Source organism: Xenopus tropicalis, chromosome 3 (genome assembly GCF_000004195.4).
Source record: "Xenopus tropicalis strain Nigerian chromosome 3, UCB_Xtro_10.0, whole genome shotgun sequence".
NCBI lineage: Eukaryota > Metazoa > Chordata > Amphibia > Anura > Pipidae > Xenopus > Xenopus tropicalis.
The window spans coordinates 126,065,560-126,084,226 of NC_030679.2; the positions used below are offsets into that span (position 1 = coordinate 126,065,560).

General features: G+C 43.3%; 1 protein-coding gene across 1 annotated transcript; it reads right to left on the minus strand.

Annotated features, from left to right (window-relative positions):
- Positions 1-6,706: 6,706 nt before the first annotated feature.
- Positions 6,707-12,349, minus strand: mrps24 (mitochondrial ribosomal protein S24). Its single transcript, NM_001016526.2, is given in 4 exon segments — positions 6,707-7,230; positions 8,725-8,836; positions 11,387-11,467; positions 12,251-12,349. Coding segments are annotated over 4 exon segments (516 nt in total). The 5' UTR covers positions 12,290-12,349; the 3' UTR covers positions 6,707-6,946.
- Positions 12,350-18,667: the final 6,318 nt, after the last annotated feature.

An 18,667-nucleotide genomic window follows, 5' to 3' on the forward strand; every position in this document is an offset into this window, starting at 1 on the left:
GCTATTGGGCAGAGGATGTGGTTTTGGGTGTCTAACCTTCCAATGGACATGTATGACCCCCACAACCTTAAAGTTTGTATGTACAGACAACTAAGTGTAGGCAGGGCAGCAGCTTTGACATCCTATAGAACCAGCCATCCAATAAAGGTGGCCATACACGGGCCAATTTTAACTGCTGATTAGAGTCCATTAGACCGATTTCAGCAGTATATCTGCCCAGTATATGGGCGGGCCCCCCGATGGCCCTACCCAAAAATCGGCAGGTGTCAGGTAGGTTTGATAATCCCCCATCTGATCATCGGCTCATTGATTCGGTCCTTGGTCCCTAGGGCCAGCTTATGGAATTAGCCCATATAGTAGTGTTGTGCAGGTTGAGAAAAATTAGACCTGACCTGGCCCCTCCCCTGTGCCTGCCCTGCCCTCCAATGACATCACAAAAGGGGTGGGGTGTGCCTATAAATACAGAAGCCAGAAGAGACTGCTGGCAATGTCACTGGTGGGGAGGGCAAGTGGAGGAGCTCTACTTGAACCCGTCCACGACCCTCAAGGTGCCGAGGTGGGCTCGAACCCATGGGTCCTGCAGGTATCAAGCCGGCCTGCACATCACTAGTGTATAGCCACCTTTATTTAGGATGACTATTCACAAGTTGGAATATTTTGGGGTGAAGACATGGAGCTACTAGTAGCAGCTACTTGTCACGTCTACTAAAATAGACAGTGCTGATCATTTACCATCTCTACATGTGTTTTAGCAGTGGCAATTCTCAGTATTGTCTATGGCAGGGGATTTTCTGAGAGTTCAGTGGCTGTGAAAAAGTAGCTGCTACTAAGTAGCTCCGTGTCCTCACCCTTATGGCCCATCTTAAGGTATGAAAATTACAAATTACAGAAAGACCCCTCATCCATAATACTCTTGGTCCCGAGCATTCTGGATAACGAGTCCTATACCTGTACATATCATTTGTAAGGGACTACAGTATTTAATTTAACCAGAGGCCAGTTTCAAAATAACTATGATATGATAGGTCTAGTTGCATTAAACCAGTGTATCCAGTTTCATAATGCAGCCCTAGAGCCCTGCTCTGATGACTCTTCTATATTTTCAATAGACAATTGCCTGGTTCTTTAAACAACCTAATTCCAGAAGTACATATAGGTGGTGCACTAAATTTTGTAAAATGCAACTCTTCATGGACCTTCAGCTTCCTCTCTAAACTGTCAGTAACATGATTCTTGCCTTGTATGTCAAGCCGGCATGTAGGTATCCTGGTACAGGATCATGCTGTTCCGTATGTAGCTACCCCTAGCTAATGTCACTCAGACATGGATGTCAGCAACTCTCCCTAACTGTATCACAACCCCCCCCCCCCCCCCCCCAGGTTACCCCTCTTTAGTGTCTTTTATGCCTCTTCCAACAGCCATTTCAGTTCAACCTGGAAGCAACTGGCCCATCCTCATATCTTAAAAGTCAACCCCAAAATATAATTTTTTGACAATTAAAAGAAAACTAAGCAGTTGTGTAATATACACACACCAAAAGGATTATTAGGGACACCATACTAATACGGTGTTTGACCCCCTTTCGCCTTCAGAACTGCCTTAATGCTACGTGGCATTGATTCAACAAGGTGCTGAAAGCATTCTTTAGAAATGTTGGCCCATATTGATAGGATAGCATCTTGTAGTTGATGGAGATTTGTGGGATGCACATCCAGGGCACGAAGCTCCCGTTCCACCACATCCCAAAGATGCTCTATTGGGTTGAGATCTGGTGACTGTGGGGGCCATTTTAGTACAGTGAACTCATTGTCATGTTCAAGAAAGCAATTTGAAATGATTTGAGCTTTGTGACATGGTGCTGCTTTCAATAGCAATTACATTTCCACTGCCTGGTTGCTAGGTTAAATTGGACCCTAGCAACCAAATAGCTGCTGAAATTCCAAACTTGAGAGCTACTGAACATTAAGCTAAATCAGGGCTGTCCAACTGGCAGCCTGCGGCCCCCCTCCTGTCTGGCTGCAGTGACGCGTACCTTTGTGTAAACTTTAAATGGTATCAGTACTGAGATTAACTGGCCCCCTGCATTGTTCTCACCTCAGATTCAGGCTGTAAATCCCTGTATTGTTAATACATGTTATCCCCTGTACTGTTCACACCTTTAATCCCTGCATTGTTCACACCCTGCAGTGTTCACACCTCAGGCTCAGACTGTAAGTCCCCACATTGTTCACACCTCAGACCGTAGGAGCAGTGCCAGCATTGTATCACTGTATGTACTGCCTGTGTGTGCCATACTCTGCCTGCCCTACCCTGCCTTTGTATGCCATACTCTGCCTGCCCTATGCTGCCTGTGTGTGCCATACTCTGCTTGCCCTATGCTGCCTGTGTGTGCCATACTCTGCCTGCCCTATGCTACCTGTGTGTGCCATACTCTGCCTGCCCTACCCTGCCTGTGTGTGCCATACACTCCCTGCCCTATGCTGCCTGTGTGTGCCATACTCTGCTTGCCCTACCCTGCCTGTGTGTGCCATACTTTGCCTGCCCTACGTTGCCTGTGTGTGCCATACTCTGCCTGCCCTACGCTGCCTGTGTGTGCCATACTCTGCTTGCCCTACGCTGCCTGTGTGTGCCATACTCTGCTTGCCCTACGCTGCCTGTGTGTGCCATACTCTGCCTGCCCTACGCTGCCTGTGTGTGCCATACTCTGCCTGCCCTACGCTGCCTGTGTGTGCCATACTCTGCCTGCCCTACGCTGCCTGTGTGTGCCATACTCTGCCTTCCCTACGCTGCCTGTGTGTGTCATACTCTGCCTGCCCTACGCTGCCTGTGTGTGCCATACTCTGCCTGTGTGTGCCATACTCTGCCTGCCCTACCCTGCCTGTGTGTGCCATACTCTGCCTGCCCTATGCTGCCTGTGTGTGCCATTCTGTGCCTGCCCTATGCTGCCTGTGTGTGTCATTCTCTGCCTGCCCTACGCTGCCTGTGTGTGTCATTCTCTGCCTGCCCTATGCTGCCTGTGTGTGCCATTCTCTGCCTGCCCTATGCTGCCTGTGTGTGCCCTACTCTGCCTGCCCTACGCTGCCTGTGTGTGCCATTCTCTGCCTGCCCTATGCTGCATAGGAGGTGAATTTGGCAGGGGTTTGTTCTGGAAGTTTGTTAGCATTTGTAAATAGTCATTGTATGGTCCCTAAGGTGTGTAAGTATGAGCTGGGGGTTGTTGTGCTATGCACAGGGGAGGAGGAGGCATATGGATTTAAGGGTATGTCTTAATATGACATAATATCATTCTTTCACATATGAATGAGGGGTGCTATCCCTACAGTGAGCACCGACCATTGGGTCGGTGCTGCCACCATTAATGTGTGTATGGTCTTAAAAGCTATCAATAATAAAAAAAACAAAAAGGAAGACCATTTGCAACTTTTCAGAATGTCAGTCTCTACATAATACTAAAAGTGAAAATGGCCAACCCATTTACTATATGGGTTCATATCATACTCATTAAAGGTCACTGCTAGAAAGCCTTTGTGTGAGATTAACTCGTTATTCCCAATGAGTCACCATGGGAAGTTTGTTTTATATATAATCATGTGAGAGTTCTCTAATTGCCATACATAGTATACAATAGGTAATCTGCACCATGCCACAAAGAGTCAGCTGGTGTGCAACTGAAAAAATATATTCACAAATAAATAATAGGAGACGAGAGCTCCTTAAAGGAACAGTTCAGTATAAAATAGACAGACTGTGCAAAATAAAAACTGTTTTCAATATAGTTAGTCAGGCAAAAATGTAATCTATAAAGGCTGGAGTGGGCAGATGTCTAACATAATGGCCAGAACACTACTTCCTGCTTTACAGCTGTCTAAACTGTTAGCAGTCAGTAACCAATCAGTGACTTGAGGGGGAGCCATATGGGACATAACTGCTCAGTTAGTTTGCATTTGAATCTGACCTGTGAGCTCACAAACTAACTGAGCAGTTATGTCCCATGTGCCCCCCCTAAAGTCACTGACTGACTAAGAGAGGGAAATAGTGCAGCCACTATTGTGAGAATGCTTTTCACCTGATACGGCACCAAAAGCAAACACTGGGTGCAATTGGGTAACCCCTATACAGTGAGTTTATCCCTTTCCCCCTGGGCCTGGGGGGGTCAATGTGCTTTTGGTGATCTTTGGCTGTTTGTATTGTACTTCGAATTAATAATAATAATATCAAGAACCTTTGGGTTTGATTGGCTATAAATATACAAATTTCTAGTTGGCCTGAGGCTTTCTCCTTTACATTAATGAATGTACACCTGGGTGGGGATTTTATTCTTCCTCTTCATTTGGAGAGTTGATTTTAGATACTAAAACTGTTACTGTTCAGATCATGGCAGCCATTATGGTGGGAGGGTGCAGTTAAACTAAATACTTTAATTTACTTGCTTCTCCTATTATTTATTTGTTCTCTAATCGCCATTTTCCCACAGTTTAGTTGGTTCTTGCCAGAACACTGCATCTGTGGCTGAACCATTTCTCCGAGGCATTTCCTTAATTTCTGGTTATGATTTTTACATTTTACACTACAGGGTCTCATCTCCCACTTGTGCAAAGATAACGCATAAATATGAATGCTTCTATACTGTGCCATTAACAGTCAGGCTGTATGGTTAAAAAAAAAAGTAAAGACCATGTGTGTGTGATTTGAGAAAAAAAAACCCCATGCAGCCAGGTAACCTTTGAGGGCCACAGGAAAAAGAAGGAGGCCTAAATGTGGCTCGTCAGCTGGCATGGCAGCAGCAACAGAAGATGACTATTTATAACTAAATCTAAAGCAACTGGACTTGTAGTCAAGTAATCACTGAAGACTGGTATGGGAAGTCCTCAGCATATATACTCTTCCACTAATCCAATCACAATGGCACATTGTAACTCTTCAGAGAGGTGACACCTGAAACTCAGAGGTGTGAATGCTGTGCAGTTTTGAGAGGATTACCAAAGTATCATGCATCTCTTCAAAACAGGTGTTACTTGTTAGAGTTACATGAATGGATGTGTGAAGAGTTCTGAAACTGCCGGGGTACAGGTGTTAGAACTGCATTGCATGTAGCAGACGATGGTGTCGAAGTCCCCCGCCTCTGTTTAGGGATGGTTTCTCCACTTTGACATGAATGGCCTCTTTGACACTTCTTTCAAACAGCAGACTTCTTTGTCCAAAACTTGGACGTTGCTATTCTCAAAGGAGTGTCCCTTGTCTCTTAGGTGTAGAAATACAGCAGAGTCCTGGCCTGTAGAGTTCGCCCCTCACACATCCATTCAGGCTGAGGACTTCCCCTTCCAGTCAGTTGAACTGAAGAAGCTGCTCAGATGAGAAGTGAAACGTCTTCAATGATTACCAAACAAGTCCAGTTGCTTTAGATTTATTTATACTAGATATAGCAACAGAAGATGTGATTCCATGTGTCTGGCACTCAGATGCCAATCCCAAGGGGCAGGAGATAAAGTAAATCAGTGGCAAACCTTGCCACCTAACAGCCACTGTCACATCCAGTGAAGCTTTTTAATTGTTTTTCTGTGTTCCTGCCCCCTACATTTCACATCTTGGTTTGTTGTCCAGTCCCCAAATCTAGTTATCTGTCCTTGCCATACCATTGTTATCCCAGCCTTTCCTGCATCACTCAGATCCCTAATTCCCTTTTTGTCCAAGATTCAGACTAAAAAGCAAGAGCCCGTCTCATCCAAAGGGTTCCCACCTTGTTCTGCTAATGTCTTGTTGTCCTGAGAAAATAATATGAAAGAGATGAATGCAATTAGGTTTCATGCATAGTTCATTGGGCTGCTTTGGTTTGCAACATTAGCCTTTGGGGTCTGCGTTCTCGTGACAAATCATTCCTTAGTGTGGCCTAACTGACGAGATCTGGCCTAATATTGGCTAGATGTTGATCAGGCAGGTTTGAAAACCACAATGGGTTGAGAAGCACATTGGCCTGTTGATATGGTTCCCCCCTTAACAGGCTGAAAACCATGCCAAACTTATTGTATTTTTTCTCTCCCGTAATCCAGAATTGTTTGCAAAATGGTTTTACTAAAAAGTAAACATAGATTTTGATAACACGCTATCCAATTACTCTGCATTGTCCAATTCAAACCTGGCAACCTTACAATCTCTGGCTTAGCTGAAGCACAATGGGTTATAATGAGATCTATGGGCAGAGGGAATGTGTGTGCCGGCTGCTCCGTAGCAATGAGAGCCAAGGATTAGTGGCGCTGTTTGTGAGTCGATGGCCAAACCCCTAAACAAACTTGTGCCGCAACCTTTATCCCTTTCATTCAGCCACTACACAATGTAAAAGACTTTCACTGATTATCGTCTGTTTATAAAGCCAACACTGATTATATGTGGCCAAAATCAACTCTGATATCTGAAGGATCATATGTGGGAGAGTGTTTGTAACCTTCAGAAACAACAATATTTATGTCTCCTTTACTTAAAGGAGAAGGAAAGTTACAATTACTGGGCATTGTCAAAATGTTAGGCACCCCCTAGTGATTATAATCACTTACCTGATACCGCTGGCCGGTGCTCCTGTTAGCCAAACCTGCACCGGCCCAGGGCCTCTGGGTACTTGACATGCCAGGGCCTAACTATATGTACATATCTTGCTTGCACATCATGTCCGACTGTTACGCAACGTTCAGGCATTTGTTTATAAGAAGTAACGTTTTTATTTTTTTTACTTTAACAGCTTTACATGTTGGGCTTTCAGAGTTCCTCATCCTGACAGTAGCTGGAGGCACAACGCCACAGCTTCCCGTTTCTGCTGCACACAATGTACAATTCTGCTGCAATATAAAGCATTTTATCCCCAATACCTGTGATTCTGTATTCACCTGCAACATACAAGGCACAGTCAGTGCAAGTTCCCAGGGAAAACCATGCCCCCCCAGTCATTGCCTGCCTATTACAGGTATTTATAGATGACCTTCTCCTCCACCGTCTGCACCTCCATTTTGACAGGACATTTGTACAAAACAGAGAGAAGTGTTTCTGTGTAGCCAATCAGGAAGTAGAACTTCTGTGCAGGCAATTTGCGGATAAAGATAGCACAGATGATTAGGAGATTGGCGCGGCGCTTAATCACAATCTCGTTAGCCAGGCATCCATGGAACGTGCCAAATATAAACCTGCGGATGAAGACGTCTTCTACAGTGCGTTCTGCTGCTCCTCCCTCTCCATCCAAATTACCTGGAAAGGCAAAAGGCTGGGTAAAAGGTACAATCGGCATCTACACAGACCCAATCCTAATAAGACCTCAGGGGTCCTCCAGCCATAATCTCATTCTAATAAATTTCCCAATGTACATTTGAGTTTTTTTATTTTTTTTTTAGTTTTAATGTTATTTGTAAATGGAACTGCAACTCAAAATAGTTTGTGCAATTTTCTGCACTGCCGGTTTTAGCATGTAGCATGGCAGCTGATTAACACTGTCACTTCTGCTGCATTGTTTTCATTCACTTTTTTTAACCATGGACAGCTTTATTGGACAGAGAAGTAACGGCACACAGCAGGAGGTAGCATTGGCTTGGCACGCTGATACTTTTACTAAGCCACATTGCACCAGCAAGTAGGGGGGCTCGGCACTACTCATACTGATTCCAAGCCGTTAGGGCTTCACCTTGCACTAAGAGGCTTTGCAATACTAATGGCAGATGGTGAATGCCAGTGCTTTGCTTCTCATGAAGTTTCCAATGCAGCAGGTACATGGCAGGATGCCTGTGCCGTAGTGGGTTAAGAGATTATGGCTTGCCAAAACTCACTGCTGCATATCCAAACAATTATTGTCTGACCCACATGTGCACTGGCGAATTCCAGGTAATTACTCTCTGTTGACTTTAAGGGTAAATTCCTATAATCCTGCCATCCACCCAAGTCCACCATCAAAAATAGGTGTGCTTGCCTATAGAGCTCACGTGACCACATCCCCCCAATTTGCTCGGCCACAGCCCATTTCTCCCAAAATATGCATGCAAAACTCCACCCATTCCATATGCAAGCTCCACCCCTTTTTTCATTCTGTGATTTAAAGGAAAACTATAGCCCTAGAATAAATAGTTAACCAACAGATAGGTCACTTAACCTAATATAAACTATTAAAGAATCTCACCAAACTGGAATATATATATCAGTAAATATTGCCCTTTTACATCCTTCCCCTTGAGCTGCCATTTAGTGATGAGATGTGCTCCCTCAGAGATCAGCTGACAGGAAATAATGCAGCTCTAACTGTAACAGGAAGTATTGTGGGAGTAAAAGGCAGAACTCTGTCCATTAATTGGCTGATGGGGCCTAGCATGTATGTGTGCCTTGGCTTGTTTGTGTGCACTGTGAATCCTATGATCTCAGGGGGCGGCCCTTAATTCTTAATACCCAATGGCACATACTACTAAAAAATAATATTTTTATAAAAATGGTTTATTTAGATGAAGCAGGGTTTTACATATGAGCTGTTTATGCAATATATTTTTATAGAGACCTACATCGTTTGGGGGTGTAGTTTTCCTTTAAACTGTCGCCAACAGAACTCCCCTGTTCCCCCTGAAGATGGTCTGCACCCTAAGCAGCAAAATGTTAGAAACTGCAGTGTCTGCCCTTGCCCTAAGCCACAGCAGTGGAAGGGCTTGGTGCTACCCCTCCTCAGGGTCTTTGCCCTTTAATAATTAATACCAAGTACCCACTCACTTGTGTGCTGAGACAGCCAGCCTTTTCTGTGAGCAATGTAATGCGGAGGATGCGCCCCTTCATATGTCACAGGCTTGTCTCCTTTACCCACTCGCACTCGGGCAGCTCGGTTCTACGAGGGAAAATTAAAATGGAAGATTATAAAGAGACATTATACTTGTCAAGCAAAGGTATGGAAAAACAAAGCACCAAGGGTATATCTTGTTAGTAAGTAAAACAAGGCGGCTGTACCCAGACAGGGAGTGCTCTGCTAACTCAGTATTTCAAGTGCCCTATGCTGATGTGGCAGTTGTGTATATTGCATGCTGTTCTGCTTAATACTAGGCACCCCCACTATCTCTGAGAGATGATTTGTTGTTTTGGCTGCAGCACATCCCCCTTTGTGTAGTAACCCACTTATCATGCATTATTTCTAGAATTTAGAAAATGACTTACAAAATACTGGCATGTGTATCTGTAGGGCTTTTTGGGCAGGCCATGAATATGTTGGTTCCACTTGGGGCTTTGGCAACAGATAAAACAACTGACTGTAACAACGAGCAAAAACATTTAGAAAATGGCTGGTATGTCAATTCAGATAAATGCCTTTCTATTTTTCACACTGGTTCTTTGTGAGCTTTGTTTCCTGGTAGCTCCATGCGTGCTTAGCTTCCTGTCAGACCCAGTGTTTTCTCTACCAGCAGATTTCTGCAAGAGGAGCAATGCCCAGAACTGCCAGTGCCTCTGGCGACTGCCATTATTTTCAATGGAAACTACCTGTCTCCTCAGGCAGGTTTGGGCACTTCTCTGCTGTCTGAGAATATGTCTCACGTAGGGGCTCAACTAAAATGTACCAATATATCATTCTGTTTTCTCTGAAGAAAAATTTCCACCCCTTGGCTTAATTATAGTTAATTTAGTAATTTTTATTATTCCTTCATCTAAGGATTCATCATTCTGATTGGGAAATAAAATCCCAGTGGAATATGAGAGCCAAAGAGAGGAAAAAGCATGTCCCATCTCGCTTGTGCACATGTAAAGAAATTAGAACTGAATGTTGATTCTTTTTCTCTCTCAAATCCCAGTGTTCCTTGTGTTCTTCAGCCATTTGGTGGCTCAGGTGACATCTCGACTTAATTCAGAAACAAAAACATGAATAGCGAAATCCCAAATTAGGAATTTCCAGTTCCCACTGATTTCAAAGGCATCTCGGCAGATCTCAGCTGGAGAGATCGATCCATTGGTTCAATCGCTTTACATGAGAATCTCAAAAATCAGGACTTTGGGCCACTAATTAGTTACACTGCATTATAAAAGGGCACCCATCCCCTAAAAACTGTATCCCCCCACCTGAGGTGTGAGCTAACAAAGGATCAGGGGACACACCAAACAATTTATATCACATAACTACTGAGCTGGGGCCCTAACATACATACTAGTGTCTTGCTATCCATAGTGCTTACACCTCTGGTGTTGGAAACCAATTTTAGGTGATAGGTGCCCTTTAACTATTATTAGCCCCCAGAATTTAAAAAACATCAGGAGGTGGCACAAGCTGGAATAAAAAAAAAAAAAGAGGAGTTGGAAAAAGAAATAAAAGTCTCATTATTATGACAATAACTGTACAGAGCATTTATGTTAGTGTCATGGGTTTTGTTTCCCACAATCGGGGGATTTTTCTCCCTCAAACTTAAATATTGACAAATCCACCACCCCATATGCAACACACAAGTCACATTACGTGGCTGATTAGTATTGAATTCAAAGGCTTGGAGCCTATGATTAAGTACCATACACACAAAATTATGTGTGTGAACTAAAGTGGCCATACACGGTAAGATCCACTCGCTTGGTAAGGTCGTCAAGTGAGCGGATCTTCTCCCAGTATCGGGCTAATTAGGTCGTTTGGCCCTAGGGCCAAATGATCACATTAGAATGACGGGTATAGGCGCCTGTCGGTTTGGGGACTGCATCCACAAGCCAATGTGGTCCAGGATCCGATGAAAAATCAAACCTGCCTGATCTGACAGATTTCAGGTCAGATGTCGGTTGGGCAGGCCTGTCGTTAGTGCCCATACACAGGCTGATAAGCTGCTGAATCGGTCTAAGCTATAATCGGCCCATCCATGTATGGCCACTTTAAGTCTGGGTTTTTTTGTACACCCAGACTCCCACCAATGGTTAGTGTGGTTATTATGTTGGTGCTACTATAAGGCTGCTATAAATCATATACACTGAGGAACATTTTCAATTATGTGCAAAAAGTTGATTTATTTGTACCACAATATTCCGAGCTTATCCAAGCCCTTTATCAAGCTGGGACAAGTTCAAAACATTTCCAGTGTTTAGCACAAATAAATCAATTTTTTGCACCTGATGCATTCTGTTATTCAGTCTAGAACTTTATTACCACTCACTCATTATGCACACGCGAGTGCCACAATATGGCTGCCCACACTGGGAGCTCCCTCTGGTGGGGAAGCAATTTTATGGTGATAGGTGCCCTTTAAGTATATACACTTTCATATGATAACCCAAAACATCACCCAAATAATGCCACCCACTTTTCAGAACTAAATTGGGTACTGTTTCATGGAACTCAGGGCCATTAACCATTAGGAGGCATGCTTTTATTGTCAGGAAATAGATATTCATAAATATGCTACTAACGTCATGAATTTACCTTTAGGCAGACAGACGTGGTCTGAACGGAGCGGCTCTGAACATGTGCCAGTAGCGAGCTTTCTGTTCTTCTTACCAACGCCTGAAGCAAGGTGAAGACAAAAATAAAATTAAGATAAATAAATAAAACATTGGGTTGGTGGTACACAAAGCGCTTCCAGTTTAGGCTATTGTACAAAAAATGCCCAAACTCTGAACTTTCAGATGTGAATATAAGTATTTTTTATATATACACATATATAGTTTATTCCACAGAAGCCATGACTGTGGCTGGGACCAGTTTCCCGCCTTCCTTAGGCTCACAGGGTAATGTATCTTGTTCCATTGTGTAGTGAGCTCATGTCAAAATGGGGGGTACATTTCCCCTTTAAAGGCTTGGGAGACAGAATGTCACACCCTCCCCCCCTGCAGCAACAAACCCCATTCCATTTAACCTCAGTTGTACCTGGAGCCAATAGCCTGTACCCCCCTATGTGCTTGGATGCCCTGCCCTGATTATTTCTCTCCGTTAGGGTGACCGTGGCCTGGGATTGTGATTGGCTCTGCGCTAGAGGTCATTACACTGGATCTATCTGACGTACGACCATTAAAAATCATAACTACATAAAAAAAACTACTAAACGCAAGTGGGCAAATCTATGATGCCCAGTTTATGTTACGAGCATCCAATACAGCAGCTCATTGTGGTTTTGGAAGCTGACCCCTAACTCGCATGATCACGACACTAACGCATTCCGGCTGACACTGTCTCACTGTTACGGGCTAGTTAGCGCAAAGCGTTTTAGCGACAACTTCCTAATCGAGCCGTCACTGTTCTAATTTTCAATACCCGCCCTATAAACGTCTCCATCTCCCCCAACTCTACCTGCAACCTCCCCGGTGCGGAGACCATGGGCGCCGCCATCTTCGGCAGATACCATAGAGTGGCTGTCATCCAGCGGTGAGTGCGCCGAGTCTTTCCCTGTTTCGGTGCGAGTGAGGCGGCGCAGCGACACCTACAGGTTAATAAGCGAGTAAGCGCCACATATTGGCGGAGCCGTGATAAATGGAACGCGTTGCTTTCACTATTTTAGTGTTGGTCTTTGTTATCAAGTCTGCTGCTTCTGCACAAATGTGGAATTGTAGTTGACAGAAATATATAGTAGCTGATTATGTGTACTTGTATGACTAGCTTCAAGCAGGCCAACAACACAGAATGTATTTCGGGCCAAAAATCTGTTCTCGGCCTCTTCTCTGACCTAGCCTATTTAATACACAAATAATTGCTTTGCTGTAAGTGTGGAAAGTAAGCCTGATGTAAGTGGTAGGGTGGCACGATGTGCAGGTTTCATGTGGTGCCTACTGACAATGTGCCGCTGGATATTATCTTCAGACAATTGTCCATTTTTTTACGTGTAATATCATACTTTTCTAGTCATTGTGTTAAAACAAGTATTATTCAAAACTAATACCTTCTCTGTAGCTGATTCACACATACCAGACTGACTTTGTATTGGTCTGGCCAGTCCTATACTCACTTTTATCTCATCAATTCTACTGCTTCATTATACATATAACAATGGGTCTGCATACCGCCCCAGTAATAGATTATGGAAATGCGGGACATTCATGGAACTATCTCTGACGGGGATGCGCCGGCTGTAGTCAGGCGTCCCTCTTCTTCAACAGTTCCTCTCTATATGCGGCTCCTTGTTCGGCGGAGCCAGGCCCTTTTATAAGGTTGCGCCCGTGCGTATTGACGTCACACGCACGCACGGGCGCAACCTTATAAAAGGGCCCGGCTCCGCCGAACAAGTAGCTGCATATAGAGAGGAGCCGCTAAAGAAGAAGCAGCAGCATGTATGAGGGGGTACTGTGTTTGGGGGGTTACTGTGCATGGGGGGCACTGCGTAAACTGGTACATAGTTATAATGCATGTATAACTGACTGCCTTCTGTCTATATTTGTATTTTATATGTAGGAGTTGCTATATTGTTTTCCTTAGGTAGTACAGTATGAGGGTATAGCACATTTGCATCTGATCCTGCCATTTCAACTATATAAAAGGAGTATTTATTTTTTTAAAAAATGGGGCGTGGTAATTGGGGGGCATGGCCACAAAGGCGCGTGGTTAAAAATTGCCATTTTTCAAATGTTGGGAGGTATGCTTTTACCCTCCTGTTTTCACCTTTATGTTTTCTTTTTCCTTCTCATTACAGGCTAGGGGCAGACCTAGTTGTATAAACACAGGCTGAGAAACAGCTTTTTATCTCTTCACTGCTCACTTGTGTCTCTCCACTGGCACAACGCCGGCCTGCGTTCAGACACACAAAGTGGATTTGGGTGAGTAGGCAATTTCATGTTAAAATCTGCTCTGTGTGCCTGTGTGTGGCTGCTGCAGTACCTGACACACAAGCGAGCAGAGAAGAGTGGAATGGCTGTTTCTTGGCCTGTGTTTCTGTGCACGCCAACAAGCAGCCAGGTGTGACCATTTCTTTACAAAAGGTGGAGATCATTGTTTGTTTAAAAAATCTCTGTAATGAAAAGCAGCAAGACAAGGAAAAGGTGTGTGTTGTGTTTGGCTGCCAGGATAGTTTGTAGAAGATACCAGTCCATCAAGTTGGGCCTATTTCTATAGTATTCCACTAAAGACTTAACCCCCCCCCCACACACACACATACACAGACAGCTAGTCATGCTTCCCTTTGCACAAATAAATTATTATCATTTTCTTTTCCAATATAAAAAAAATAGAAATGATTGTAGATGAAGGTTTCTCTTATGTATGTGTAAAGTTATTAGACTATTTAAGGGACATCAACCCAAAAAAATGTTTTTGCTTATTGAAAGAAAACATAATTCCAAGTAACTTTCCAATATGAATTTATTACAAATCTTAGTGCTTTAAACGTAATTTGTAAATGTAATTCAGCTCAGAGCAACATTTGCTGAACTCCTGGTTATGACTTTATAAACAATGTTGCAAAGGCCTCATCCCCCCCAGAGACAGGTCTGTCAGGCTGCTGCCTTGTCTTACATTGTGAGAAAAGGACAGGCAAACACTGCTCTTAACAGCAATAATATACACAAATAACTAAAACATTACAAATATATAATGAATTCATATTGGAAAATTGCTTAGAATTATGTTTTTTTTCATTAGGTAATTTTGGGTTAACTTGTCCTTTAAAAAGTCCTTTACACATACATACATTAGAGAAACCTTCATCTGCTATAATATCTATTTTTTTGTATTGGCAATGGCAAAGCTCTAAGTGCACAAAAAAATGCATCCTTCCAAACAAACTCTGCTTACAACATAAGCCTAGCGCTAATGCACTTGCTCACCCTACTTTAATAAATTACAATTACACACAGTGTTTCCTCTGTGGTTCCCTAAAGTTGGCCATACACCTTACAATTATGATCTTTCCTGCGACCAATGGTCATTCATTTCCCCTGCTGACGTTCAGGGCTGAATTGTCAGATATGGAGGTAGAAACAATAGAAATTCTACCTCCTTCTGCCGATTCAGCCCTGAACGTAGATTTTGCTCAGGCACCTTCAATGGCACCCGTGCAAAATCTTTTTACATGCACCGAATAATATACAAAACTAGAGAGGTACATTTCCTGAAGAAAATGTGAGTGGTGCTTGCCGTTTCAAAACTCGTGCCCCAATATTACAATGTTTCCTTCAGTTTGGTTAATTGACCCCTGCTGGGGCAATTAACCGCCAGCCCCCTAGAAAAGTCAATGCACCCCATTCCCGAATAAGCCACACGGTTTGACACCTCATTCATGGGTCTACGACAAACTGTGGTTAATTGCCCCCTGCTGGGGCAATTAACTGCCCACCCCCGAGTAAAATCATAGCACCTCATTCCTGAATAAGCCGCACGGTTTGACACCTCATTCATGGGTCTACGACAAACGGTGGTTAATTGCCCCCTGCTCAGTAAGTTTTACTTAGTGGTAATGATAGTTACAGATTAGTGTGGATTAAATATTTCCTTTTAAGAAAATGTTCCCAACAGCTAGAATGGTTTTATTAAATGTGAGAAATATCAAATTTCTGGGGATTCTCAGTGATTGCTCGGTTCCATATTTTATAAATCACCCACTGGTTATTTGTCCCAGATTTTTGGGAGACATCCGTATTGTGGTCGTGGTCAGGGGAATGCCATGGGGATCTTGTGGGAATGACAAATAAAAATGGGGCCAGAAACACCCCAGATTAAATGGGTTCATGAAGACTGATACTAAAGAGCATGGGAACACATATCTGGGTCCCAACACATGGGGGGGGGGGGCTGTATCCCAACACATGGGGGGGGCTGTATCCCAACACATGGGGGGGGGGGCTGTATCCCAACACATGGGGGGGGGGGCTGTATCCCAACACATGGGGGGGGGGCTGTATCCCAACACATGTATATAGATCCAGTGCTGCCCCAGGCGCTAGAGCTCAGCATTCCCCCTTCTCCCAGCCATTGGCATACGCACAGACTACTGGCCTGTAATTACCTGCAGACTGAACAGCCAAATCTGTGGTCATTTTTGTGTATTTCCTTCATTCATTAGTATATGATAAAGCTCCTATAATGTTATATTTGTTCTGTGCCATTTTCCTTATTTGAATATGTAGCACCACCCTGTGTATTTTTAAGGCGTTAAATACAGTTATGATTGTAGCTATTATCAAACCATAGTAACACCATTATTTGCTTTGAATTTATTTTCATTTTGTATCATTTAGGGGATTTGTCGGATCCTACTTTCTGGTAATGTGCAGCGTATATTAAAGGAACAGTAACATCAAGAATGAAAATGTATTAAAGTGATTAAAACATTATCTACTGATGCCCTGCACTGGTAAAACTGGTGAGTTTGCATTATAAACTGTACTATAGTTTATATATACATAAGCTGCTGTGTAGCCATGGGGGCAGCCATTCAATCTCGAAAAAAGGAGAAAAGGCACCAGTTACATAACAGATAAGCTCTATAGAATATAATGGGGTTTTATCTGTTATCTTCTATGTACACTGTGCCTTTTCTTCATCTTGAATGGCTGCCCCCGTGGCTACATCACCACCTGCACGCCCCGCCTGCCTATTCCGTTATATGCTCCCTGCTCACTCCTAGCCACACCGGCTTTATGTGAAGTAACAGGAAAGGTTCTATCACAAGCGATCTGTCTGCATGAGGTCTGCATATATTTATAATACACAAGAGCCATGAAAATTGTGTAAATTATATCTTTATAAACGGTGCTTGGTGATGTCATTAGTTGTAATCTGTGCTTAGTGATGGAATTTCTGTCACAGGACTCACTGACCCTTGTGTATTATAATAAATAATGTAACCCCTGTTGTGAAATATGAGGTCATGGAACTCCCTGGTAGCTTATAACATCTTACATTTTACAATACAGGGTACATTAATCACTATATAACCATTAACCAATGATTTAAATTAGATTAGAATTTATTACTAAGTTCTGTATATTATAACATTTGTATTATGGGCGGGGGAGAATTTAGAGTTGTGCATGGACATTGCTGTCTTGTGATGGAGGAAGTGATGTATGGAGTTATGACATGGCAGCACCATCATTTGCGTTTGAGCAGGGAGAAATCAGACAGAAGAGGAGGGGAAGAGAGCCAAACATTCAAGCTTTATAATGGCGGCTCAGGAGAGGGGGAAACTACCATCAATTTGCCAAAAGTTTGTAAACATAAGTGGACTGAAAATAGAATTTGATTTTGCTTCCAGTTTCAGATTTTGCCCTTACAAGTGCAAACCTTGGCAAAAACCTATTCATCGAATGTGTGGAAAAAGGGGGTGCAGGCTGCTTCTCCAAAACTAAAGCCTCTCTGTGTAAAGGTCCCCATACACGGGCCGACTATAGCTGCTGATATCGGTCCCTTGGACCGATTAGGCAGCTAATCGGCCCGTGTATGGGCAGAACAGAGCTGCCTGGCCGACCGATATCTGGCCTGAAATTGGCCAGATCTCGATCGGCCAGGTTAGAAAATCCGGTCGGAACCGACTGCCCCATAAGCTCAAATGTAATCCGATCGTTTGGCCTGGGGCCAAACGATCGGATTATTTTTTTTTTTTAAGTCCCTTGCTACCCGTTATCGCCCACCTGTAGGTGGGGATATCGGGTGAAGATCCGATAGTGTATGGGCACCTTTAGGAGGAACCTCTCTTATCTACAGGGTATGGCCACCTTTGCAGCATTGTCCCAAATGATTAGAGCAACAGGATCCAACAGGATCACAGGCTTAATGGTCTAAACAGCCTCCAGCTTGGGACATGGCCACAATGACAATGACATGCCGATCTGCATTAAACAACTGTACTTTGCGAGCTGCACTGCCGTCTTAAATGAGGTTTATAGCGCCAAAACCTTTTTTTGCCATTTTATTATACATGTTTAAAAATAAAAGGAATGGGCCTTTAAAAGTTCACTCCTATACTGCTTTACTCATTTCCCAAAAACCCACAGCAATTCCACTCCTGTTTGTTTACTTTCTCAGCATGTATAGAAAAGCCACTGGCACTATTCTGCAAGATGGGGAGTAGCAAATCCATATCTGGGGGGCAGACAGCTAGTAGAAAGGTGGACCTAACAGGGAACAGCAGTAGGACAACAGAGCTGTGGCTGACTACCTACATTCTACTATGTTTCTTGGGGTGGACTGTTAATTTTGAATTATTTCGCTTTTTGTTCAGCAGCTTTCTGGTTGCTAGGGCCCAATTTAACCTAGCAACCAGGCAGTAGTTTCAAAGAAAGACAGGAATATAAATAGGGGAGGGTCTACATAGAAATATAAGTAATACAAAGTAATAATAACAACACAGCAATAGTTTTTTGGCTGCTGGGGTCAGTGATCCCCATTTGAAAGCTGGAAAGAGTCAAGAAGAAGGTAAATAATTCAAAAACTATATAAAAAAAATAAAACAAATGAAGCCCAAGTGAAATTTTGCTAAGAATAGGCCATTATGTAACATACAGTAACAAATAAATGTAACTTGAGGGTGAACCACCCCTTTAAGGGCTGCCACTTGACAAGACCTTGCACGACTGATTTCATGCTATGTTTGTAATTGGCAGTAGGGTGATTTCTGGGAACTGGGCCCACCACCCTCGCTTCCAAATATCACACATGCCAGAGCACCCTAAATAACTTGTGAGCCATATGTATGTACGCATGAAAAAGTAGTATGGATAATTCTATAATATCATGAGCCTTCTTGGGGCAATACAGGAAATAAATGACAGTTAGACAGGG